Here is a 26,866-nt window from a genome sequence, read left to right as displayed (position 1 = left end):
TCAGAAAAAAAATCTAAAATGTTTAGCCCTGGCTGGGTAGCTCAGTTGGTTGGAGCATTCTTCCGATAAGCCAGGTTCCCTGGTAAAGGCACGTACAGGAATCAACCAATGAACGCATGGGTAGGTGGAACAACAAATCCATGTTCCTTTCTGTCTCTCAAATCAATAAAAGAAAAAAGAATAAAAATATAAAGTGTTTAGATCACACTTAGAATTGAATCTGCCTTGTACTAGCCTAGGACCTGGACCCTTGCCTTCTCTGGGCCACAGTCATCTTGCCTCACGATGGTGACCAAGAAGGCAAGCAAAGCAGGAGAATCGGAAGTCATCAGCCGATTGGGTTGGCTTTTTTAATGTTTTTATTGATTTTTAAGAGAGAGGAAGGGAGAGGGATAGAGAGTTAGAAACACTGATAAGAGAAACCATCCCGCAAACTCCTACTGGGGATCGAGCCCACAACCCAGCACTCGCCCCGGCTGGAAATCGAACCGTGACCTCCTGGTTCCTAGGTTGATGCTCAACCACTGAGCCATGCCGGCCAGGATTGATTGATATTTTTTGAGGTATAGTAATATACAGAGGAATGAAGCTCATCCTGGGAAGTCTGGTGCTTAAGTGAAGCCTTCCATGCTTTCGAGAAGCTAGGGAAGGGCTCTCCTAGCAGCTTTTTCAGCCGGTTGGGAGCAGGTGAAGGCCAGGCTGATGGCTGCAATAGAGCAAGTTGTGTGGGGCCTCTAGTCCCCACCAAATTGATGGTATTCTAGAGGGTGAGCCTGGCCAGGAGCTCTAGGCACCCCAATATTCCCCAGCTAACAGCTCTGGCTCGGGAGAATGCAAATTCTTTCACCCTCACTTGAATTTTTCTCTGCCCTTTTTGCAAGCACACTGTATATTGGGAGTAACTTGTTATCCCAATTCCACCACCCCTCCAGTCCTGGGTATCTCAGAATCCCCCACCATGTCCCTTCCCTCCATCACCCTCTCTCCAGGTCAAAAGACCTGAGTAAACAGTCCCCATGCTCACCAAGAAGAGGTCACAGACGCCTGGCAGGAATGCTGGGGGGCTGCGGGCTGCAAAGCCAAACATCAGATACTCATTCCCAGAAGGGAGTAGGGCAGAGGCAGAGACCCTTGGGCTTCTTTTCCTGCCTTGCTGGCCTTACTGTTCTCTGCTGAAACCAGGGACCCCTTTGCCAGAGTTCAGGGTAATGATTCCATTCATAATCCAGTGGCTTCACTTTAGACATGAAGCAGAACTTCTTAAAGCCAGTACAGCAAGGGCAGCCTCATTTCCTGGGCTCCTGCTTCTAGGAGTATGTGTCCCTGAACACATACTGGGGACAGCCTTTCCTGGCACTTAGTGTGGTATTCCAGAAATAGTTGTTTGACCCTCAACATGTCCCCCATTCTGAGACTCAGCTCTAGCTCCAATATGGGACCATATCTGGGTCTTGAAGGTTGTGAGCAGAGAAGTGGCCAAGGGCTATAGGTGAAGATGGTGAGGACCTTGTGGGGGTAGGGCTGAGCCCAGATGAGATACTAGCTGTTCCGTGACCAATGGCCCCTGATCCTGCTTCAGAAGACACAGCTGCTACATTCCCTGCCTCCCACATCCTGGGCAGTGTCCCAGGATTACCCGGCCCTTCCTGGGCAGTAAGTCATATTAAGCCTACCCAGCTGGCCTGTCCATCTCAGGTAGGGCACTTAGGGGAAAACTCCCAGAATCTATAAGCCAAACCAGGGCAGAACAGCTTGGCCAGAAACAGGTTTTCCCTTCTCCCCACTCCAAAGCCAAGGCCAAACCTGCCTTGAGACTATCTGGGAGACTGGCCAGCCCCAAGCCCACAAGGCAATGGGGGCAGGAGCTGGGGTGGAGCTGCAGCCAGAAGAATCCCTAAGTCTAATCTTTGCAGGGACCCAGGCTGAGGGACTCCTGTCCTGGACCTGCAGGGGCTGACGTACTCTGGGGCAGAGAGTCTGTGACAGGACCTTTCCCACCACCCTCCACTCCCACCCAGTTTCATTGGATTTTTTTGCCACCTCCCCCAATGAGGAAACTGAGACTTGGTCTCAGCTGGTTCAGGCAGAAGTGCTAAGGAGGGCTCATGTGTTGGCATAACTTCTGGAGCACACACCCACCCTCTTGGAGGCCCTAAGGTGAGCATCTCAAAGGCCACTTTGGACTGGGCCTGCCTGGGTCCCATCGTCCAGCCCCACCCCCTCAAGTCCTAGAATGTGTAGAGGCCAGGGAAATAGAGGTTTGGAGGCAATGGCATTGTAATAAAGACACTGCTTTTATTTAGTTTGATATGTTTCTATACAGAATGCAGAAAACACATCTTAAAATCATATAGAAGGAAATAAAAACACATCAGTGGTTGTGAACACTTGAACGTGAGACGCTGTCTCATCGGCCATTGGCCATCCGCAGCCCGCACTCCGGGAGGCCGCCTGCTGCGGGGGCATTGCTGCCGTTGTTATTCTGTTCACTGCCCCGTGCCTCCAGTTGCTATGGCAACAGGCCATTCTGGGCCAGCCACATTTCTGCAGGCAGTGCCCCATGGTGGGGTTGCTAGGGGCAACTGAGCTGTTTGGAAGGCCTTTCAGAGCCCTCACCTGGAACACTGAGAAGTGTTTATTTTTTGATGAGGTCATCAAAAATCATCTCACCAGGTCAGACCCCACTTGTGCTCCTGGCTCTGGGGCACTGGGGAAACTCCGGCTTGGATCGGCTTGGAGGCACAAGGCCGTCACCAGAGGTCTGCTGAGCCTCCATCTACTGCAGGCTCCCCATCCTGGGCACCACCCACTCGAGTTCCCGCTGGGGCCAGGCAGGGGAGAGGCTGGGCCCTGTGGGAGAAGGCGCAAGGGGAAAGGCCCTCTGGAGGGCAGGGTGGAGACCCCCCGGACTGGCCCTCCCTCCTGAGGCAGCACGAATCCTCTGCAGAAAGGTCTATATGGCTTAGAAGTGGCTGCTTGGTGTGCAAAGGGAGCCTGGGTGCACCCACCTACCCTCGATCGTATTATTGCAAAAGGCATTCCTCCCTAAAAGGTCCCCCAAAGAACTCTCAGACCAAGAAAAGTCATGCTCAAAATGGTTTCTTCCAAAGGAGAATCAAAGCAGAGGGGGGCGCCCCTGAGTCATGGGACAGAGATGCGGATGGACGGACGTTCTGCTAAAAAAGGCAAAAGAAGCCCCAGTGTAATTCCAGAATTTAAACCATTAGGAAAGGAAGGGGGGGGTAATCAAAATGAGCAAAGCCGTCAGTTCCATGGAATCAACACTAAGAGCTTGTACAAACTGCTGTAAGCATCACCATTTTTAATCTTTTTTTAATAAAACAATTTGAGGCTGTATAAAAACTTTAGTAAAAAATTAGCTTTGAGAGCCCACAGATTTTCACTATGAACTATTGCTGGCACTCCTCCCCAGCCACCAGACTTTCCCAGCCGTTCAGGCCCCACGTCTGGGACTGGAGCGCCAGAGAAGAGGAATGGGGTGGGTCAGGATGGGGGCTGTGGACTGTTGGGACAATGTGGCCAAGGTCAAGTGAGGAAAGAGCATCACATGACATAAAAATATTGCATCCTCACCAAAATGTCCCCCACTGAGTGTTTCAAAAACCATGATATTCCTTTTAGGAGGGAAAAACACAGAAGAAGGATAAAAGAAACTAGATTGATGTGGTCGAGTCTCTCGACCTCCCCAGGTATCCCCATGAGCAGCTGGCCCACCCTGGAGCACCTAGGTTGGGGGCCATGGCCCACTGCCTCTTGGAGTCCCCTTTCTATGGAAATGAAGACCCCTTGGTGGTGAACCGCTAGCGTGCATGGGGTGGGGGGTGGATGTCCACGGCCCAAGAGGCCCCTCCAGCTTCCAGCCCTTGGCTACAGCAGGAGAGCAAGCCCAGCACCAGGGCCCTGGCCCCTGAGCCAGGGCCGGGAGGCCCCCAGTCAGGCTCTGGGGTATCAGAGCAACCAAGTTTACGTAGTGTGAAAAAATAGGATTCCTTTGATAAAAAATACTGTCCCTTGGTCTTCTCTAAGTTTGAAACACCCTGGGAGCTTATTTTTAGCAAAGCAATTTCCCATACCCACCCAAAAATTATACATACAAGTTTAGGTAAACAGCAGATTAAATGTAAAAACTTAACCTTAAGAAAAGTCCTTTGAATTTAATCTTTAGCTACTGTTTTCCATGTTACATCCTGCAGCTAGACACACGTGAATAGAAAAAACAGTACAGTTAGTGTTAAAGGCAAAACGCAGAGAGCCGGGAGGCCACCCAGCACTGCCTGCGAGTTCATTCACGGTTCCTCGCTCCCTCCATCTACCTCTACTCCAAACGGTGCTTTCAGAGCCAGCCATCAAAAACGCAGCGAAGACTTTTCTATGAACAAACAAAAAGCTGTTAGGCAAAAAATAAAAGTAAAAATGTCCCCAAAGTCTCTCCAGCTGCTTTGGGGTTTAGGAGGACCAGAGAGGGTGGGCTTGTCCAGGCCCTGCGTGTCAGTGTGCTAGGTCAGGTGTCGGCTCCCAGTGGGCGATGGTCTGCAGGCCACCGGTCTCCACAGACAACACCATGTTGTCTCCAGGGCCCTGCCCTACCCCTGCCTCCACCTAGGCGCTTGTGGGTTAAGGGGGGACGTAGGGAGGGGGTGACCGGTACGGGGTCATGTTCTTGGGACGGGAGCCCTTGCCCTCCATGGGGGCCGTGAAGGGCGGGGGAGGCTGGTAGGGAGGTGCATTGGGGTCCTCCTCCCGCAGGGGCGTGTACTCGCCCCCGGTGTCCTGGTTCAGAGGAGTGGTCTCGGGCACACTCTGGTTGGGGTACTCAGGAGGGGGCAGGGGGGCTTTCTCCTCCTGAAGGATAAGTGGCATGCTGGAGGAGGGTGGTGGCTTGGAGTCGTCCAGCTCATCCGCAAAGATGATAGGCACCCCCTTCTTGATGAAGGTGGCCTGGTCCTCGAGGGTGAGCTTGCCCTTCCGCTTCTTGCGATAGCAGATCATAGCAATGATGCCAGCGATGAGCAGAATGGCTGCGACCACCACGGCCGGGATGACCGTGTGCAGGTAGACGTCATCCTCGCTGCTCTTCTCAGGGTCCCTATCAGGCACCTCTGTGGGCGGCGCCTCTGAAGGCATCCTCCTGGGTGGCGCCACAGGGATGAACTGTAGATACCGGCAGCTACCAGATCCCGTCACAGCAACGCTCAAGGCCTTGAAGTCAGGCTCCAAGGCATTGGAGAAGGCAGCTCGAGGTTTCCCGTCATCCTCAGCGATCCTTCGGCTCAGCCCTGTGATCTGCTCCTTGGGGCAGGGCTCCAGGGGCAGCGTGTTGTTGGTCCACTCCACCACGATGGAGCCCTGGGTGATGTTCTGCAGCGTGATGGTGCTACAGTTCCGGTCCCCAAAGGCAAAGGCCAGCTTCTTCACCAGGGCAATCTTCTTGTGGATGTCATTCACCACGGGTGCCGGGTCGCCCACAAGCTTGGCCTTGAACCTCGCAGGAGCCTTGTCCCCTTGTGGGCGCCTGTGGACATGGATCTCAAAGGCATCCACAGCTGACAGGCCCCCCTTGTCTGTGGCATGCATAAAATACTCGTGCTTGCCCACATGGTTGTTGTCGGGCAGGCCATACATGAGCTGGCTGTTGCTGTTGAACTGTACCCAGGACTTCTCGCCGACCAGCTGCTGCTCCCGAAGCTTGAGGGTCAGCTTCAGCTTATCGGTGGTGGTGTCCTCCTTGTCATAAAAGGTGTCTGATGGTATCTTCACCTCAAAATAGGTGCCAACCCAGGCATCCACCCTGTCGATGTGGTTCTTGAGCTCTGGGCGCTGGTTGGGTTCTCCTCCACGGGGCACCCCGCTGGTGGTGGTGCGGATGCGTGTGGGTGGGGAGGCCGTTTCCAGTCTGGTGATGGGAGCTTTGGTGGTTACCCGGGGAACCGGTCGGGGTGTACGTGGCTTCTTGGTAGGCCTTCGAGTTGTGGTGGTTGAGGAATCAGTAGAAGGTGTGGCTGGCTTTGGCGTGGATACTCGTGGCTTCTTGGTGGTAGTCGTGGGAGGGGTAGCGACTGCCGTGGGCTCCACATAGCCAGGAATGGTCATTGTTGGGCGGATCTGACCAGGAACAGTGGTGCCAGCTTCTGAAACCCGAGTGGGCTGGATGGGGCCTAGGGTTGGGGTCTGAATAATGGCACCTCGAGTCCGAATGGTGACTGTGGGCTTCCCAGGAACAGGGTCCCTGACCGGAGGAACCATGGTCTCTGTTGGAGGAGCAATGGCTGGAGATGTGGGGGTCGGTACAATTCTGGATGGCGGCTCCTGGATGGCTGTGGTTGGGGGCCCAATGGCAGTGACAGGCGTGGGTGTGGCATGGATCTGCCTCCGGATGCGTTTGGGGACAGGGGGCTTCTTATTGGCGATGTGCCAACCCACCACAGGGTAGCCAAGCTGGGCCGACATAGCACCCTCCCTGGCAGGAGCCTCTACACCACGAATGTCAGGCACACTGCTCTGGCTCAGGGAGCAGCCCAGCTTCCAGGACAGCAGGGCCCCGTTCTCTACCACCTTTTTCGCATTCCCTGGGCCGGCCATGAAGGCCGACATGTCAAACAGCCTGTTGTTCACCACAGGCACCAACTTCATGCTGTGAAGCTCCACTTCAGAGAAGCTCCGCATCCTGTGCAGGAGGTCAATCCTTTGCTTTGGGGTCATCTTGGTGAGGTCAGCATCCAGAATCACTGTCAGGACAGTCACAGGCTCGTCGGCAGCACAGGCAGATGACACCACCTCCCCAGGGTCTGGGGCCGCCGCCCGCACAGACTGCAGCTCGCTGTGGTCTTCCGGGTAAACCTCGATGGAGAACACGCTGGAGGTCTGGGGGACGTGGCTCCCATTGGCCCCCAGCCGAGCAGCACTCACTGCGATGTAATGCACACCCTTATCAGTGTCAAGGGGGAGGCCCTCCAGGGTGTGGCTCTGTGGGTCCCAGTGCAGCCAGGACGGCAGGGCCTCCTTCCCTGCAGCCGACACCTAGAAGAGACACCAGCATGAAGTAAGTGCTCCTGTCACTGCACAACCTGAAAATTACAACTGTCCTCACCTGAATTGTGTGATAGGCTTGAAGTACAATTCAGAATTCCTGAGGGAACCAACTCCTCTCTCTGGGGGCTCACTGAGCAGTCAGGGAAGACTAGGGCTGCCAGATGGGTTGGCTTAAAAGGCAAACAACTCACCCAAGACCACACGGTAGAGAGACAGCAGGGCTGGCACTCAAACACGTCTCACCCCAGGGAACTAATGCCATGGGGCTCAAAGAATGCTGGGGGTTTATGCCAGTGACATGCCTGGCCACGTCCTCACCCACTCTGCCTGCAGAAGCAGAATCGGGTCCGAGTGGCTCACCCCTCAGCACCCCTACCAGCCTCACCTCAGCCTCCTCTCTGCCCTCCGCTGACACCACATTCCAGCCACTGTAGGATGCACCGTCATCTAATGAACACACCACTAAGCAGCCCCATCCTCTGCAAATTCACTACCCATCCACTGCAAACACAGCCAGCATCTGAAATGGTAAAATATCTGTAGAAATCAGTTTTGAAATCCATAAAGAACACTAAATATACTTTTCCTTTACAATCTTTCTTAGGTATAAAAAAATTCTTATTTCAATATTTTGGCTGAAAAACCTGTGCTTTAAATTTTTTTCCGTTCAATTATGTAAAATATGCAAATAGCCTCATCCACCTATAAACATATAAAGTTTGAATGCTCTTGTTTTGCAAACATACATAAAACAAAGATGTAAGGCCCTAATGAAGAAGTCAGGGAACCATGAGATGTTTTACAGGGGTGGGGCAGGAATTGGCATCCTGAGAGGTAGACAGCAGGTGACCCAAGGTGTGGACCTAGATCTCTGGCCACCCAACAATGTTTCCTAACCCCACTCCATCCCACAGCTACCACTGGGATGAGAGCATACGTGGCAGATGGGGAGCAGTGAAGGGGAAAGGGGAGGGCCCGGATGGAGCTCTGGGTGAAGTCAGTCAAGGAAAACCACCTGTAAAGAAGACTGAACAGGGCCCGGCCGGGCATGGCTCAGCGCTTGAGCATCGACCTAGGATCCAGGAGATCGCAGTTCGATTCCCAGTCAGGGCACATGCCCGGGTTGCGGGCTCAATCCCCAGTAGGGGACATGCAGGAGGCAACCAATCAATGACTCTCTCATCATTGATGTTTCTATCTCTCTCCCCCTCTCCCTTCCTCTCTCTGAAATCGATATATTTCAAGAACAATACTAAGGACAGCTATTAAAAAAAAAAGAAGAAGAAAAAGAAGAATGAACAGGGCTGGGAGAGACCAGGAGAGGCTCCAGAGGTGGGTGCCAATTGGCTGGCCAGGCCCACGGGACATTCCCAAGTAGCCAGGCAGCTAGGCCTGTGCCCAGCCCTGTGTGTTCCATCAGCACAGATGAGTAAGCCGCCCCAGTGCTTCTCCAAGACTGCTCCAGCTGCACAAGGGCACTTTAAAACAGAGAAGGGCCCCACCCCCTCAAGCTTCCCAGCCTGGTTCCCTCCTGTTCTGCTGACCTCACAGCCAGTTCTGCTGTCGGACGTTTCCTTAGGAAGAAACCCAGGCCACTCTTTGGCCTAGGCTCTCACACAGCCAGCGCCAGCTTATTTAAACCACGCCAAGTAACATTATAACATGTCAGAAACATGTAACATAAATAAACATTAAAGAAAACCCCAGGTTTCACCAAAGCAAGTTATAATGCTCAATGTCTAACTGGGAGATGGAAGAGCAGAATTGGTGGCTTCATGTTGATTACTGAAACAAATTCTTTCACTGTGGTCTACCTACAGCTCTACACACACTTAGGACAAGCCATATCAGAAAAACAGAGCCAAGACTCTCCCACCTGCACACCTGCCTGCTGTCCCCTCTGCAGATTATGGCTCATCAGGGTCCTAGAGCCCAGCCAAGGCTGGCCATAGGATAGGTATTCAAGTCGGGTCTACAGCCCTGATGCAGACAGTTACCAGGGTCTTGGGGTCTCCTGAAACAGGACGGAGAGGTACTAACCTGAACAGTCCAAAACTCATGCATCTCTGAGCATCTAGGTCCTGGCAGTGTCAGGCCCAGGCAGCACTTTGTGTGGCAGTGATTCACTTTAATAGAAGGGCCACAGAGGCAAAACAAACCTGAGTTCCACAAGGAACGTAGCCAAGTCACAGACAAGCTGGCACCCTGCATTTTCAAGGCCATTTGGGAAAGCCCCTGAACTGGGAAATCTAAACATGCCTGAGGGCTGGCAGCATCCAGGGTCCCTAAAAGATTCCACCAGCAGCCTGCCCCACAAGGGCACTCAGTTGAGGGAATGCTCGGGGATGCACCACCTGTTCTACCTTGACAAAGCAGGAGCCCCTCAGTCCATGGAGCTCCGGACATTCTTCCCAGATTTCAAAACTCTGAGCACTTTTCCTCTCAGGGCCTGAGTGAGGTAGGATATAAAAGTTCCTTCTGAAAGACACAGCCCCTGTGACAAGCCAGGACTCATCCCTGTAACAGCAGCCTACCCAAGGGGAAGCCCCATCTGCAGAAGCCCTGGGCTGAGTCCCAGCTCCAGGCAGGCTGAGGCCTGACCCAACCTCAGTCCTTGTTTTCTCATCTGTAAAAAGAGGGAAACGATGCCATCCTTGTGTGATCATAGCGCCTGGCACATGCTGAATGCTGTCAGTGCTTGTCCCCCACCCACCCCTGTGGGCAGAAAAAGGGCCCAGGACACACTGCGAGGCTGCTGCACGAGTGGGCCCAGAGCATATCCAGGTTCCACTCCCCAGTCCTCCTTCCTAACTGGCCTTGGACCCAGCACATCAAGGCTTTGTCTCCTATTCATACCCCAAAGTAGAAGATCAAAGTATCAAAGGGAACAAAGGAGCCACCGGAAGGGGAAGCCAGGGTCCCACAGGGGAATAGGGCGAAGGCTGGGGACCCTCAGGGACTTGCTTGCCTGATAAGACCTGCCTACCAGGAGTGGATGGAAACCCAGGGGGTATGGGAGGGAGGACTTGCCGCAGGTGCCCAAATGCCAGCACTCACCTCCTCTTCAGTCTAAAACAGGTGTGCTGGAGCCAGGCGTACCTGCACTTGAGGTTCTCACTATCTCTGGAGTCTGGTTTACTCATGTAAATATTTCTGCCCCAGCTGCACTGTGACCACCCACAACCAACTCCTAAGGGCTGCCAAGCCAGGAATGGCAGGTGAGAGGCAGGAACCAGAGTTCTAGGAGTGCTCCTCAGCACCAGCACATGTTGTTGGGGACAGCCTGGCCCCAGCCATGGAATGTCCCCAGGATTTCAGGTCACTCAGGCCCCCATCACCACCACTGCCCTGGAGTGGCGGGAGACATACCTGCTGACCTTATAATGCAGTATCTGGGAAAGGAGCCTTCAGGCACTTAGTAGGAACACACACAGGAGGCAGAAACTGCAGGACAAAGCCTGGCTTGAGAATATCATAGGCCACCCAGAAAAAGCCAGAAATCTCTCGTTTCAGCAACCTCAGAGAGGACATGCTTCTGAGATGGAAGGCAAACCCAGCACGGAGCAGCCACACACCTAGCTTTAGGAATCTTGATCCATAAAGTACATCCAAAAACATTAAGAATCAAAACCACAAAGCCTGGGCAGACCCAGAGGAGTAAAGACTGCCCACAATGAATCACCGTGCCCAATGACTGGGGAACTGCCACATGGGAAGGTACGGGTCACGCCTCAGTCTATATGCAGATGACTGGTAACAGAATCCCTGCTCAGTTCTGGGACATTCTCTCCAACTGCCTCACTGGTGCCCTCTCTCGCACAGTAGACTATCAGACACCACATTTGAAGAGGATCCAGCACCTGTGCTAAACACCATGCAACACAAGCAGTCTTTCACCCCAAATCGGTATCCTTCCTCACCTAGAGAAAGAGGAAATGGGCAGAGGAGCTTCCGTTACTTAGTCCCCTATCAAAAAAAGCAGGTTTGCACCCACAGTATGAGCCGGCCAGTTAGCTACAACTGAAAGACAAAACTGAAAACTGGACTCTCACTATGGATTCTATGACCTTTGGCTTCTGGAACCAAGAAAACCTAAGTTTTATCATCCAGACCTCACAAGCTGGTATCTTATCTATGCAGGAGTTGTAGGACCTAGAAATGGCCAGAAAAGACTGCAGAAAGATGGGCGAGCACTTTTACACCCATGTCACTTGGGTGAGCTGATGTATAATAAAGAAACTGCATTTGGTGAGAATTTCTTCACATTACAAACCTTTTGGAGGGTCCTTTGGGCCTTAGTGATGACTCTTCCAACTAACACCTCTAGACAGGACAGTCCCACGGGTTTCAGCTGAGCCCCTCCCTGAATCCCCCACTGATATACTAGAGAGTCTTCTCAGTGGTCTATTTTATTTATTTATTTTTAAAATATATTTTTATTGATTTCAGAGAGAAGAAGGGAGAGGGAGAGGGGGAGAGAGAGTTATTAATCGGCTGTCTCCTGCACGCCCCCTGCTGGGGATCAAGCCCACAATCCGGGTATGTGCCCTGACAGGGAATCCAACTGCTATCTCCTGGATCATATAGATCGATGCTCAACCTGCTGAGCCACGCCTGCCAGGCATCAGTGGTCCATTTTAATGTGGCACAGAATGCTGTCCTGTAACACACCACTGCAGGGGCCTCTAGCAACTTGCTCTGGCAAAGTCCCCAACTTTCCTGAGACCCAGTCACTGGCTCAGTCTCCTTCAGCCCCCACACCCCTCAGCCAAGCTGCAGAGTTGGGCCAACCTGCAGCCGTCTATGACTGGGTACCTGGAGGCACTCGGGCATGAGGCAGTTCAAGGCCGACTGTGTGGTTTCCTCTGCTCAGGGAGGCAGGAAACAGTCTTCTAAAAGGTGTCTGAGCCTCCAATCAAGCGTCAGAGGCCCCCATGGTGCTGACTCACATTCAGGGTGATCCTGTGCCTATGTCATAGACTATGACAATGAGACAAATCTGCTGTGGCCAAGATCAGCTTCTGCAAATGATGCACATGGCCAGTCACATGGCTGGGCCAGGCTGAGAGATGGCACAAGTCAACAGGAAGAGCCTCTGGCTTGAGGTCAAAGGGCAAAGACTTCCCCCCCACATAAGGTGAAGGACTATGGTGGAAGGGGTGCAAGGGACCTTTGCTTTGACAAGTAAAGCAGAGCCACACCCATGAAAGAAAATCATTGGTCCTGCTGCTAGACATGCAGACCTTGTCAGCAAACAGCTCTTGCCACGAAGGTCACAGCCATAGGATCAAATTCTGAGCACAACCTATCTAGCCCAGTCAGTGCCCTTCTGGTCTGAGTTATGAAGCATTTTACCTAATGTTAGCTGTTCTCATCTAAAAACAAAAATTAATCATTTCCCTCCAAAAGTAAGGGACAGCTCAGCGTAGTCATGGCCATTAATAATTCTCAGAATCAGACTCTATCCCAAGCCCTGACATGTATTTTTACTTTGTCATGTTCTTTCAGTCCTGGTCAGTATTTTTTCCCCAAAAAACACAGCCTATATTTTCAATAAGTATTTGAGTTGAGTCTAGGCAAATGCCATTCTGACAACCCACCCCCAAGGATGCCGTCCCTCGCCAACCCGCATTTCCCGGTGCGCCGCCTTCACAAGGGGCCCATTCAGAGCTGGGAAACACCCACTCGAGGCAGGAAGAAACTGCAGTTCATCTCACGCAGGCGGGGTTGCCACAAAGCTCTCAAGCATCCAAAGAAACGCTCCTTTCATGAGCTCCCCTTCCTGGCCAAAAAGAGTAGCCATTGTTCTCAGAGGAACAATTGGGGGCCCATGCCAGCAGCTGAGAGCAGAGTCCCAGGAAGGGCTGCTCCCAGTCTGCCGACATCTTGGGCTGAAGGGAAGTCCACATTGTCTCCAGGCAAGGAGGCTAAGGGGAAACAGGGATGAAAAGCCACCCGTGCCGGCTCTACTACTAAAATGAGACATCTGAGGGGGCTCCAGAGGGGTAGCCTGGTCACTTCATGAAAGGCAAAGCTGTCTCTCCTGACCACGCGGGAGGAAAGGTTAGAACATCCCCGGGCATATACTCAGCCTCCTCAGCTAGGGAGCCACATTCACTCAGGTCAAAGGAAAGGTGTCAACCCAAGGGAGGCAAGAGTCAGGACAGGTAACTCACACTACGGACAAGTTGGGACAGCCTAGGACCCGCCTGGCCAAGGCCAAGCTGGATGCTGTGGGACCTGGCCCCAGAGACCCTGATGAGGAGGGAGGGTGCTCTAGGGTCCAAAGGCAGCTGTGAGAGCAAAGAACAGTCACGACCTGGGATGAGCTTTGTATACAGGCATCCAGTCTGGTCCAAAGGAGCACACACCAGGACCATCTGCTGTGGGGTGTCCTCAGGTCATAGGAGAGGAGAGAGCTTCACGGCACAGGTCTCTTGAAGGTCATGCTGGCCACAAAGGCCTGGAGATAGCCTGTAGCCCCTTCTTGCATCAAGTCCATGGCGTCCATTTGGGAAGGAAGCTGGGGTTGATAATATCAAATCGATTCTTGAGGCAGAGCTAGAGAACAGCAGAGCAAGTAAGAGGTGCTGGCCAGGCTGAGACTGGACAAGGGCTGTCCGGATATGAAAGTGTCTGGTATGGGGCAGAGCACAGGCTCCAGGACCTCAGGGCTACATCCTCTAGGCAGGCAATTCCCTTCTTCTTTCTCCCGACCTGCTGCTTCCCTGCAGCCTAGTGTATAAAGTGTAGGGAAGCCCTTGTTTTAGCTACCAGAGGGGCACACCTAGCTGACACCAAGCAGCACACCCTCTGCCACTCCACTATGATTCCCAGAGTTGCCACCTCCTGCAATAGTCAGAGTAACCAACAGCCCACACAGGTCAAATAAGGCTCGGCAGGTGGCCAATGCAGCTCACTTAGCACAAGGCTTAATTTTCTATCCTTTGGATGGACTGTTACTCAAGTCTGCTACAAACACTGAATTATTCCATCACCAACCCCCATGCACAGTCCCTGACCAGTTAGCAAGTGTGACAATCACACCATCTAACCTTAGCAGATCTCAGGCAGGTACTCTGCCCATAAGTCCTCATTAGGCAACTCAGCCATGTCTGAATTGGCTGAAAGACTAACCCTCCCCTGGGAACCCCAAAGGAGACTTAGCCTCTTGCTGCCCCCAACATGGGCTGGCATTTCTCCCTGCACACAGCCAGGTAGGCCTTCACAATCCAAAGCAGATTTGCAGGAGCTGAAGGGGTCGTCATTCCCTCTGCCGGCCCATAAACATTTGATGGGAGTCACACATGCAAACTAACAAAAACCAAGAATTTCAAGTACAGAAATTTGCTAAAAAGGTAACATAGGGTTTTGTGGGAAAGCTGCTTTAATCAGAGTGGAGGGAAGGACTCCAAGTTCCCAGGTGATATTCAAGTTGACCCTGAGTATATCCATGCTGATAGAAGAAAGCCAGAGGCCTGGGGTGGGCCCTGAGTTTGGCATGTTTGTGCGACAGAAAGGGGCAACTGCGGCTGGGACATGGTATGCAAAGGGAAAGGGGCTTGATCCTAAGTGCAGCTCAGTAATGGGGGGTTGGGGGTTTTAAGCAGATTTATGCTCTATAGAGATAAAGACATCTCTTGCCTTGGTATGAAAAACAGACTGAGGGGTTAAGAACAGAGGTAGGGGGCCTGGGAAGAGGTAACTAAGTGGTGGCTTGGATGACGGTAAGAGTGATGGATATGATTTGGAGGTCACCCTGATAAGGTTCCTTGGGACAAAGATCTGAAATTTCCTGACATACACAAAAATATTGGGCAGTCATTAAAAGTTACATTCCCAAAGAATACATAACAACTAAGGGGAAAATAGTCAAGCATAAAAAAAGGTTAAAATATATCCAGTGTGGCCCCAGGTCCGTCTGAGATGTCTGGTAGGCATGTGACATGACATCTCTTGATGAAGACAGAAAATGATGGAGGAGTTTGCTGAGTGGGAGGAACCACAAGAGATTTTCTTTTCCCTTTTCTACAACTTGTATTTATACATCATTATTATAATGAGGGGGGGAAACAACTCCCTTAACATAAAGACTTCAATCCTGTTTCCAGGAAACCAAAGCTCCAGGAATGAGGCCAGGCATTCTGACCAAATTCCCACCCCACACAAGCCTGGGGTTAAGACTGGTGGGGATGAAGAGTCGCACATCTTCATCTGTTTTCCTACAGGCTGACCAGCTACTAAATGCCCTGCTTTACAGATAAATATGCTCAGATAAAATCCTGTTTTTCCAGTAAAATCTCTTTACTCCCCTGGAGAATAAGCCTGTTAAGTGTCTCTCTGCCAGATACAACAAATATCTGGCTCACTGTTTCAATTCAAGGCACCTGTGGTCAGGACTAATCTGTGTAAAACATTCCAGTGGCCACTGGAACAAGGGAAACGACTGCAGGGTTTGGATGTCCAGTAGATCAACTTTACAGTTGAGCAGGAAATGTACCTCCCCCCACCAACTGCCATTCTTCATCTAATGGTCAGACTAGCACCTGGCTTGCTGGGGTACTATGAAGATTACGTGGAAATCTTCGAACACTCCGCAAACTAGAAAAGAGCTCCGTGGAAGTGATCCAGGATCTTCAGAAGTATGACCACCTTTGAGATCACAAGGCTACCCTGAGGACAAGTGACAGCCTAAGGGGAAGAGGGCCAACCAGGAAAAGGAAGAGAGCACGAGAAGGGTGCAGGTGAGGAGTGGGTCTGCCCAGATTCGCGGGAAAGGGGCACAAGTCCACCTCTTGATGTGGAGAGTGGCATAGAACTTGTGGCCATTTCTAGTCTAGATGCCTGGGGCTGTGGGTCAGAGGGGCAAGTTGGAAAGGACTGACAAGTCTGTATGTGCTTTGACCAACGGCATACAACAAAGTGTTGCTGTGCAAGTTTCCAAGCCAGGCCTTAAGAGACTGGCACCTTCCATTTCCTGTTTCCTGAACTACCTCATGGAACCCAGCTACTATGCTATGAGGAAATCCAAGCAGCCCATGGAAAGGTATGCACAGAAAGGAACTGAGAACCCTGACCAACAACCCAGCTAAGCTCTGTCAACACACAGTACCAACCAACTTGCCCGCCACGCATGAGCCATCCTGGAAGAGCATCCTCCAGCCCCAGCTAAGCCACTCTAGTACCATGTGAAGCAGAGATAAGATTCCTGGATGAGCTCTGAATCCCTGAATTCCTGGCTACAAAACTGTGAGCAAAACAAATTGGTAGTTTTAAACCACTAAGTTTTGGCGGTTTAAACACACCAATAGGTGGCCAGAACACTATGTGTACGCAGAAGTCTAAATACAATACAGATATAAAAACTACCATAGCAAAATATAGATCTTAAAATACTTTTAGTTCATTTTTAAGCCACAGCTCTAAGGAAAGAATGCTGTAGGTGAGGGGTGAGCGAGCTATGGCTATGAGTCAAATATGGCCTGCCACTACCTGTTTTTGTGCAGCTCAACTAAAAATGGTTTTTGCATTTTCAACTGACTGAAAAAAAATAAAACAATAATAATATTTCTTAACATGCAAGAATTACATGAAATTCAAATTTCAGTTCCTGTGTCCATAAGTAAGTTTTATTGGAACACAGCCTTGCCCATTCATTTACAGATTGTCTATGGCTACTTTTGCACTAACTGGCAGAGTTAAAGAGTTGTAACAGAAATCAAAAGGCCTGCAAAGCCTAACATACTATCTGGCCCCCCAGGAAAAGTGTGCTGCCCTTTGCTCTAGATGCTCATAGTCTGAGAGGTACACCCCATGCACCCACAGGGCCACAATGCAAACTCACTGACGATCTAGGGAAAATTACAAGGTCCCACAACCCCAGACAAAGGCTCGGTGCTTCTCCACATAGAAGCTTCCTGTTTCACCTGATTTCCACCTGGGTCGGCCAAGATACTCTTCCTATTATTACATGGGTCTCAGGTTCCCTAGTTCTCTGAATTGCTTCACCATAAAAAGATATGGGGCAAGGCTGAAGTTTGGGTACTAATTTTGGTTTTTAAGTAGCCAAATACATTAGTAAACATAGAATGCCAAATTAGAGCAAAACTCCTATATTATTTATACCTTATTTTTTTTAAATAGGTCAAAGCATTTAAAAGTTCTGTATTTCTTGGGTTTAATCCCATGGTTAATGAAAGACCTTTTCCTATACACTGACCTTTTTCCATCAAATCCCTAACTCGATGAACAAGAGATCTTCAAGAGTATATATGTAAAGGCTTTTTAATGGTGACACCCTCAAAATGGAAGAAAAAAGGTTTAAGATGCTATGCTGAGATATGTGGGGACCCTCTTGTGAACATCAGTGGCTGCCCCCCTCTTAAGGGACACTTAGAAGGTTCTGGAAAAACTGAGCTCAGAATAGCTACAGCGTAGAATAGAAAAACTAAAACCTAAAACTAAAATGAAAGATGATTAAGTCTTTCTCATTTACTCTTTACATCCAGCCTCACCTTGATGACTTCTCCACTGGAAGCAATTAAATCTGTTGGAATGGTCACTCGAAATGAGCGCCCGACGACAGCTGTGCCATCAGGAATGCCAACCACTGTGGGAACAGCCTCGGGGAGGTCTGAGAGCACTGAGTGCATGGACGCCTCAAGCTGGTTCTCCCAGTCCCTGATGGCCTCCGAAGGTTCACTTGGCCAGTGGGACTGAGTCACGGCCACGTACAGCAGAAGGAGAAAGGTCCTCCCCCAAATGGGGAGCAGCAGCGAAAGGCCCACAGACATCCTCATCCGGGTGAGTCTGCTCGAGCCGCTAGTCTCACGATGAAAGGAAGCAAGCGAGAGGTCCCAGAGCTGGGTTTTCACCCTCTGCACACCTGCTCCATCCCAGAGCGCTCAGAGCCTGAAAAAGAAGAGGAGCTCTCTTAGACTTCAGCAATCCCCGTGATTTCAAAGTTGTACACAGGCAGTTTTTACCCCATAAGCGTTTCTGCCAAAAATATCTATCCCGAGTTGGATCAAGTCTCATCATGTGCTGTCCAGTACAGGGCCACCAGCTACATGTGGCTACTGAGCACTGGAAATGTGGCTGGCCCACTAAATGTAAAATACACACTGAATTTTTAAAACTTCATATAAAAAAGGAATGTAAAATATCTCAATACTTTTTAAGTATTCATTACATATTGAAACAATATTTTGGACATAAATATATTAAGTAATAAATATTAATACATGGTATATAATAAACTTATTAAATATAATATTAAAGTTAATTCCAATTTCTCATTTTCATTCATTTTTATGTGACATGTGGCTCACATTGTATTTCTCTTGGGCAGTGCTGCTCCAGACCTAACTTCCACTTTACAGGAAATACAGGAGTCATGAAGACACGATCAGACAAATCTAGAATGTGGGACCTCCTGCAAGGTAACTGGCTTGGTGTGTCCAAATGCTGCTACCTCTAAACACTAGGGGACTGTTCTAGATTTAGAGATCACAACCAGGTGCAGTGTATGCATCTTGACTAGATCCTGGATTTACTTCAAAAACAAAAACCAAAAGAGCACACAAGTCTAGCTCTCAAAGTGGTAACTGGGGAATTTTGCATGTGGGCTGGAGATAAGATTTGTTAATTTTCCTAGGTGAGATGATAGAGTTTAAAGTACTTAGGAATAAAATATCAAAAATCTCTGTAACTCACTCTGAAATAGTCCAAGCGGAAAAAAGTGTGTGTGTATATATAGAGATTAAAGCATTGTAGCAAATACAACAATTATTAAGTCTTTTAAAAATACTTTTGAAAAGACTAAAAAACCCACAGAGACACACAACAAATGCTCACTCCTCATACCCCAAGCACTAGTCACAGGACTCATTTATTAAACATGTATTTGCAAACTCAGTGCCAGTGAAAAACACTTATTTGGCCTTTCTTGTCCCCCATACTCAGTACCCTGCACATTGCCCCTCTCCCCCATGCCGGCTGCAGGAAGCTCATGACACCTGCTTTAAGGCTGTCAGCCACTGAAGCGTCGTGGGACTTGCTGTGTGCCCACAGGCGACCACAGCCACAGGCGACCACAGCCACAGCTATTCTGGAAAAGGGTTAAGCCCTGTCCTGAGCTAAGCTGTCAAGGGACCACGTGATATGTTTTTTGACCTGGGTAATGCAAAGTAAATAAAATTGCTAAAGAAAACAAGACCACTGACATGAGCAGTATACTCTAAAGTCAATGCACATCCAAGCCAATTCCAGCAGGATTTTTTTGGGGGGTACTGATTTTGCTATTCCAGTTCTTATTTTTGTTTTTGAGCTAAAATTCATGAGACAGAGCCAAACCCCAAGAAAATAAGACAATTTTGGAGGTTAGGCATCCTAGCATACCAAAGACTTATCCTAAAGCTAGTGTGCTTAAGGCAGTGTCTCATGGAGAGAGTAGCCAGTTGACTGTGGAACCAGAGGGAGAGCCCAAAACCAGCTTTGCAATGGAGCTGTTCTTTTTTTTTCTTCCCCTCCCTCCCTCCCTTCCTTCCCTCCTTCCTTGCAACGGAGCTGTTCTAAGGTGCAGAAACAAGTGGCCATCTATGCAGAAAAGCAAACGCAATTAGGTTCCTTCCCCAGTTTTCCATCACAAATGAGATAAACCCCAGGTGGATTAGATGCACAAATGTAAAAAGCAGAATTAAAAAAATTTTTAGAATATAGTTGAATTTTTAGAATATAGTCAGGAGAAGGAAGAATTTCATTTAAAAAGACATTAAAAAAACACGAAACATGAAAAAAAGACAACTGAACTTCCAGTTCCATGAAAATGGAATAGATATATTTTTCCCTGGCTTCCCACTAAATACAATGAAAACTCCTAGACATTATATGTAAAGTAAACATGAGACTTTTAAAAAGTCAAGAGAAGAAGGCAGACCAGCTGGGGACCCCAGGACTCAAGGAAAGATGGTGGTGAACCCCCTGGGTTTTCTTTTTGACTCCTATATCCCAGAACTGGAGCTGAAGAAACTGGCAACCCAGAAATGCGAAGAGATGAGACAAAAAGGTTGCAACAAAAGTCTGCTCTCTTTAGCCAAAGGAGCAGGCAGGGGGTAGCCTAGCAAGACAGAAAGCATTAGATAATAATAGCTCTATTCTAGCCAAACACCACAGAAAAAAAACTGGGGCCCCACTCCTACCCACACCAGCAAAGGCCAAGTGGGAAAGCTGGACTGCACCCTCATGGGCACCCTGACATCCAGAGTCAGTGTCAGAGGCCAAGCAGGAAGCTGGGCCTTCTATCCCACTGGCCAGGAGCAGTGCGATGCCCTCACCCTCCTCCTCCGGCCCCTCAGTGTCAATGGAACCTGGATTTCTAGGCCCAGCCAAGCAGTAACAAGGAGCCTCTCCCCCTCCCTGCTAGGATGGGATCAGAGGACTAGTGAAGGGTCGGAATTTTTACCATTGCTCGGTGGTAGCAAGGCCTAGAGAACTAAAATTTCCACCCCTGCCCAGCAGTAACAAGGACTTCACCCACCTTCAGGGGTCAACGAAGGCTGAGTGGGGAATATGGACTTCTACCTCCACTTCCAAGTAATCAGGCAGCATCTCCCCTACCCTTCCCCTGCCAGAGAAGTATCAGAAAAAGCCAGCTAAAACAGAATCTAGAGTTTCAGAACAAAATACAAAAATTGTCACATTTCAATTTTAAAAATCACTCATCATATCAAGAACCAGGAAGGTCTCAAACTGAATGGGGGGGGGGGGGGAAGGCAATCAACAGATGACAACACCAAGATGACAAAGATAGGTAGAAAGTAAAAGGATAGAAAAAGATATATCACACAAATATTAATTAAAGGAAAGCAAGAATGGTTATATTAATATTAGATAAAGTAGACTTCAGAGCAAAGAAATTATCAGAGACAGAAAAGGGCAATCATATAATGACAAAAGGGTCAATCCACCAAGAAGAAGAATCCTCAATGTATATGCACCAAACAACAGAGTTACAAAATATGTAAAGTAAAAACTGATAGAACGGAAAGAAAAAAATTTTAAATCCACAATTCTAGCTGAAAACTTCAATACCATTCTCTCAACAATTGACAGAACTGGAATAAACATCAGTCAGGAAACAAAAGAAGTCAAAAATGCCATCCATCAGCAACATCTACCAGGCTTCACCGCGCACCCCATCTCACGATGGAGCACACATCTTTTCAAATGGACCGAGACAGACCTTATCTAGAGCCATGAAACAAACCTCAGCAAATTTAAAGGAGCTAAAATAATACTGAATGTGTTCTCCAACCACAATGGAATCAAATCAGAAATCACTGACTAAAGGAAAACAGGAAACTCTCCAAACACTTGAAAACTATACAACATACTTCTAAATAATCCCTGGATCAGAGAAGAAGTCTCAAGGGAAATAAAAAATTACACTGAACTGACTAAAGATAAAAATACATTTATGGAACACAACTAAAGCAGTGCTTAGAGGTGAATTTATAGAACTGAATCAACTAGAAAAAAAGGAAAAGTCTCAAGCCCTGGCTGGTGTGGCTCAGCTGGTTGGAGCACCGTCCTGTGCACCGAAGGGTCAAGGGTTCAATTCCCAGTCAGGGCACATACTCAGGTTGCGGGTATGATCCTCCGTTGAGGTGTATAGGGGAGGCAACCAATTGACGTCTGTCTGTCTGACTGTCTCTCTCTCTCTCTCCTCCCTCCTTTCCACTCTCTCTAAAAATCAATGGGAAAAAATATCCCCAGGTGAGGATTGGGAGAAAAAAAAAGGGGGGGATCAGAGCAAAAGGGAAGTAGATAAGACTAGTGCAGGGCAATGTGAGGGGTCCTCATGGTGATGAACACACTCTGTGTTTTGACCGCATCAATGTCAATATCCTGGTTGATACTGAACTACAGTTTTATAAGATGTAACCATGGGGGCAAACTGGGTAAAGGGTCCACAGGATCTCTCTGTGTTATTTTTAACAACTGCATGTGAATCCACAATTATCTCATTTTTTCTAAATCTTAAAAAAAAAAGATAAATTTGAAATATTTTTTTAAAAGGAGACCTTTTTAAAAAAAACTATCTTTATTGATTTCGGGGGGGGGAGAGAGGGAGAGGGAGAGGGAGAGGGAGAGGGAGAGGGAGAGGGAGAGAGAGAGAGAGAGAGAGAGAGAGAGAGAGAGAGAGAGAGAGAGGAGCATCAATGATGTGGAGTCTTCATTGATCGGCTGCCTCCAACTGGGGATCGAGCCCGCAACCCGGGCATGTGCCCTGACCGGGAATCGAACCTCGATCTCCTGGATCCTAGATTGATGCTCAACTGCTGAGCCACGCCCGGCGGGGCTGAATTAAAATTTTCAATATCTGTATAATAAAGGGCACCACAGAGAAAGTAAAAAGGACCAACCACAGCCTGGAAGAGAGCTTTTCCAAAGCATATAATAGCTAAGGTTTTTCTTCTCTTTTCTGTGTTTCTTTTTACATCTCCCAGTTTAACTGTCTGTGCTTTTTACCCCTTTTATAGCTTATTTTACAGTACAATCTAGGTCTTTTGTCTTAGTCTAGTATTGTAAATTGTAACTTTAGAGTTTTCTTTGCTGTTGCTTAATGTTTCCTTTAAATGGCCTTTCCTTTCTCATACTTTAAACTCTCATTTAGTAAATGGCTCAGCGCAACCAACATCCTGCAAGACTGGTTGGAAGGGTGGTAACTGTGGAAGGGCAGGGACACATCTGTTGCCATCACTGATGCAGGACAGTGCCAGGCGCACACCTAATGAATGAATGGGGAGGATACAGGGCCTTTTTTTAGCTTCTTCCTATGTCCTTACTCTTTAGTTTACTTACTTTTCTACTTAAGACATCCAGTTGGTCTTTCACTTTTTAACTGATTCTCCATTTTAAAATTCTCAGCTCATTTGAAAACAGCAACAGTATGAGGCACACCCTGCCACCAAAACATAAGCTCAGTCTACTATCTGCGGACACATGACGACACAGGGTATCTGTTTCATGACTAAGTGCTCTGCATTTAGCAAGCGGGCGATGTCCCAGGCACAACTCCAACTGCTATGTGTTGGTTTTCCATGCTCTGGGGAGAAAAGATCTTTATGCAACTTGGCAAAAAGCAGCCTGTGTCTTTCTGATGCTGGCTTTCTATAAGCAAGGGTCATGTCTCCCTGTGCCAGGAACTTGGCAGGCTGCACCCACATACCCATATTAGGACATCCCTCTGCAAGGGCTTTATACATGCTCATATACTTGGTCACTCAGAGAAGGAGGTGCAGCAGGAATCCTCCTCCTCATTTTTCAGGGCCCAAGGCCCAGAGAGAGGGAGTATACTCCACGATGGCCACACAGAACCCATGCGCAGAATATGGGGAGAGAAGGTGCTCAGAGACCAGAGAAAGACTGTGGCCAGAGTCCACCAGTCTTCCTGACACAGCCACGCATTTTAACACTGCACACACACACTTACACTGTAGCCTCTGCAACACTGGGAAGTGCTCGGGTCAGCCCCACAATGTGTCAGTTGAACTCACTACTGTCCTGTTGATGAAAACTGCTGAGGCACCCCTACTGAGACATGGACATTGGTGGTAGGAATGAGCAATTCATTTATCTGTGCCAGTACCCAGTGCAGTGCCCGCCAATGAATCTAAACTCAGCCCTGACCCAGACCCCAGTGAAATCCAACTCTGTGAAAAGGGACTTTTCGCAGAGCTTTGTGAAGCCCCTGGCTCTCTGAACACATGCTCAATAGCAATGGCATACGGTGTAAAAATGGGCACAGCTGCCAGGAAGCAATTCCATCCCTCAGTCCCAGACAGTCCACCTCAGGGGGCAGGGAAACCTTAAAAGTGTCAGAACCTGCAAAGCTCGGACACATCACAGCCCTGTGGGTCACTGCTGTCCTAGAGCCAACACTCAGGCTGCCCCTCTCCCTCTTCTCTTGGTAAAAACCTGCACTCCTGCCCCAAGAGCCACCAGCACCAGGAATGAGCCCTAGATATCATCCCACCCCTCCTTGGGCCAGGCGTACATGCAGCACCTAAGAGCACCGCTGAGGCAGCACCTCCACAGATCGCTGGCCTGGAGTAGAGGAAAACTAGCTGAATACCTCCACCAGGCTCCTGGGAGCTTTTCAATGATGAAAAAAGCCTGGGTTCTGGGAGGCGCCAGGGAGTCCAGACCCTGAGGCTCACTTCAGGGAGACACCCTCACCCAGAGAGAGGAACCACAGCTAGTTGGGGGTGGAGCCAGCAACCCTCTACATCTGCCGGTGGCCATGCCCATGCTTCCTTTCTCCAACATTGGGGGCTCTCCAGTGATGGGCAGAAGTAAAGAATCAGGTTTCCAGCAGTGCCTAAAAGGTGATATCCTTTGTAAACAACAATACATCAAATCTGCCCTGGAGGCAGGTGTATTTAAAGTTTACTAGATCAATCAGCAAGGACACAACTACAGTATCAAAAGCATTACACAGTGACAGGCAGGACCCCAAGCATCTGAGGCAGACAGAGTTCAGGACAACATCCTCCTGTCACCAACACTAATACCTAGCTAGCTACACGTGACTGAAGCACATGCCTTGCATGAGAAGGGGCTGGATATATGCCCAGGAGGCACAGGCCTTGTGACCCTCCTCTGCCCAGACAGCCTTGGGTGCCTGGGAATTGGAAGGAGAGTCCTCAGAATCCTAGCCCCAGGAGAGCAGCAGCTCTGGGGGAAGGGGGTCAGGCTGCCTCCCAGAGCTAATGGGTGCCCATCCACAAAGAAGGCTCAATGAGTGCTTTTCCACTTAACAGATTCAAGGAACAAATGCATCCGTGGCAGCAACTCAATTCAAAGTAAACACTGTTTCCTCACAGACAGAAAAACCAGAGAATAAAGCTTGAAGATATCGTGACTAAAACTCTGAAAGAACAGCTCCCTACTCGCTTTACTTCTTTAAGAAGGAAAAGTGAGATTCAACCCATTTTTAACCACATAAAATGAGGCAGAGGCAGCTCCCCCCACCACTCCCAGGAACTCCCCCTCTTCAATAGCTGTTATCTAAAAATAGCACTTAAACTGTCAAACTGCTACCATTTGCCAGGGTGATTAAAACTTTTAAGAAAAATGAGATTTCCTTTTTTAAAACCAAACTAAGATGATAAAATTCCATGTCCCTGTTTTAAATGGTTTTGGAAACATCAAAAGCAAAAACTTAACTGAAACAACCACTTTAAGTTCCATCTAGCAAAAAGGCTTTTGTCAAGACACTCAGAAGTTAAACATTAACTGTCAGCCTAACATTAATATAAAAATTCTGGAGGGTTAACCAATTTAAATCTGGTGGCCAACAGGATGTACTCAACACAATGGAAAACAATAGTGTGAAGTCATTGTTTATCTGGGCTCCAAAAACTAAAAAGACAGGCAGATTCCTCAGCTTTAGTTAAAGGCAGGCCGCTTTCACTCCTTGGCATCAGAGGAGGGAGGTGCTGAACCAAGTCACTGGTGAAGACTCAAGGTGTCACCCTAAAGTCACTCAGCTCAAGTGGTTTCCGTGACGTGAGGCAAGTTCCTGCCTGGTCTGTACGCTGTGGGAATACCACCAGAGGTGTAGGGGCCAGCCCCTTGAAGACACATCAGGAAGCTGAGCAACCCAGCAACAGAGTCCAGGGTCAAATACATAGCAAGAGATTCAAGTCAAAATACGTGGGAGAAAAAAATTACCACCTCTGAGAAGCAAGCGCAACAGTCTATCAAATAGAAAAGCTACTGTGAACAGCTCCTCACTTGGAAACTACTGCAAATTCTCACTATCGCAGACACCAAACGCAGAGGTACAGGAAGGGCAATGGTTTCTGCTGATGGCGGTTTGGTTTTTCAACAAAGGCAGGAAGGAAGCAGAGGTTTAATACCTGGGTACAAACTCACTCAGGTGCAACGCGTCCTAGAGGAGGGGAAGAAAGACCAGGTTCAAAACCCAGGCTGAATGGCCATTCTCCACTGGACTGTGGGTTTCAACCTGGGTAGATTTTTAACATCTTACGTGACAAAAGCTCACTGAAAAGCAGTTCCTTCCACACGCCACTGAACTCCATACACTGCTGTTAAACATTACCACTGAACTGCACAATTAAATATGGTTAAGATGGTAAATTTTATGTTACATACTTTCTACCACAACTTTTAAAATGTCTACAGTTAAGATGGTAAATTTTATGTTACATATTTTATCACAATTATAAATATGTTTTTTTAAAAACATGACTCAGAGTCACACCAATTAGAAAAAACACCTATGTGGCTTGGGTCCAATCTTTTAAAGGGCAAACTGAGACCAAAGACAAGGCCCAGGCCCAACCGTCCATCTGGCTGCAGTAGCTGGACTGGGGGGCCGGAGGGGGGAGTGAAGGTGGAGGAAGGAGTAAGTGCAAGAGGTGGGCGGCCAGACTCATCAGAATCCAAGTGGGAATGAATTACCACATCCGAGTACCCATGTGGCACCCAAGAACCCAATTAAAGCAAATTACAATTATCTAAGGCAGCCCACAATAATTAACACTTCAGTGCATATTTACTGACTCCCTACCCTGTGCTAGGTGTGAAGTTTCATCTGCGATGCATGCAGGCTTCCCAAATTTCATACAAAAATATTCAGTTAAGAGTTACATACATGACTAAGTCATAAAACACAAGCAGTCATAAACTAAGTAATTTTGTATTATAAACAGGCGTTTTCCAAGTAGGCGCTTACAGGAAACTAAAGTTGCCTTCTGACTCCCCAGACTTCCCTGGCTACCCAGAC

At 48.8% G+C, this 26,866-nt stretch overlaps 1 protein-coding gene across 10 annotated transcripts in view; it reads right to left on the bottom strand.

Moving 5' to 3' along the window:
* Positions 1-2,273: 2,273 nt before the first annotated feature.
* DAG1 (dystroglycan 1) overlaps positions 2,274-26,866 on the bottom strand; it is a 47,214-nt gene continuing 22,621 nt past the window's right edge. For 9 of the 10 annotated variants that reach the window (XM_081160832.1, XM_081160828.1, XM_081160829.1 and 6 more), the window contains 2 exons: positions 17,565-17,961; positions 2,274-7,038 (listed from right to left, as the gene is read on the bottom strand). In XM_081160832.1, coding sequence (XP_081016958.1) covers positions 4,636-7,038; positions 17,565-17,849 — 2,688 coding nt within the window. In that variant the 5' untranslated portion in view covers positions 17,850-17,961 and the 3' untranslated portion in view covers positions 2,274-4,635. Of the gene's footprint in view, positions 7,039-17,564; positions 17,962-20,587; positions 20,675-26,866 lie in introns of all 10 variants that reach the window. The other variant, XM_081160826.1, reaches the window with a different exon arrangement.

The sequence above is a fragment of the Miniopterus schreibersii genome (genome assembly GCF_964146895.1).
Source record: "Miniopterus schreibersii genome assembly, chromosome: 15".
Lineage (NCBI taxonomy): Eukaryota > Metazoa > Chordata > Mammalia > Chiroptera > Miniopteridae > Miniopterus > Miniopterus schreibersii.
Note: the sequence above shows the minus strand (reverse complement) of the source record. Positions and strands in the feature narration are given on the sequence as shown.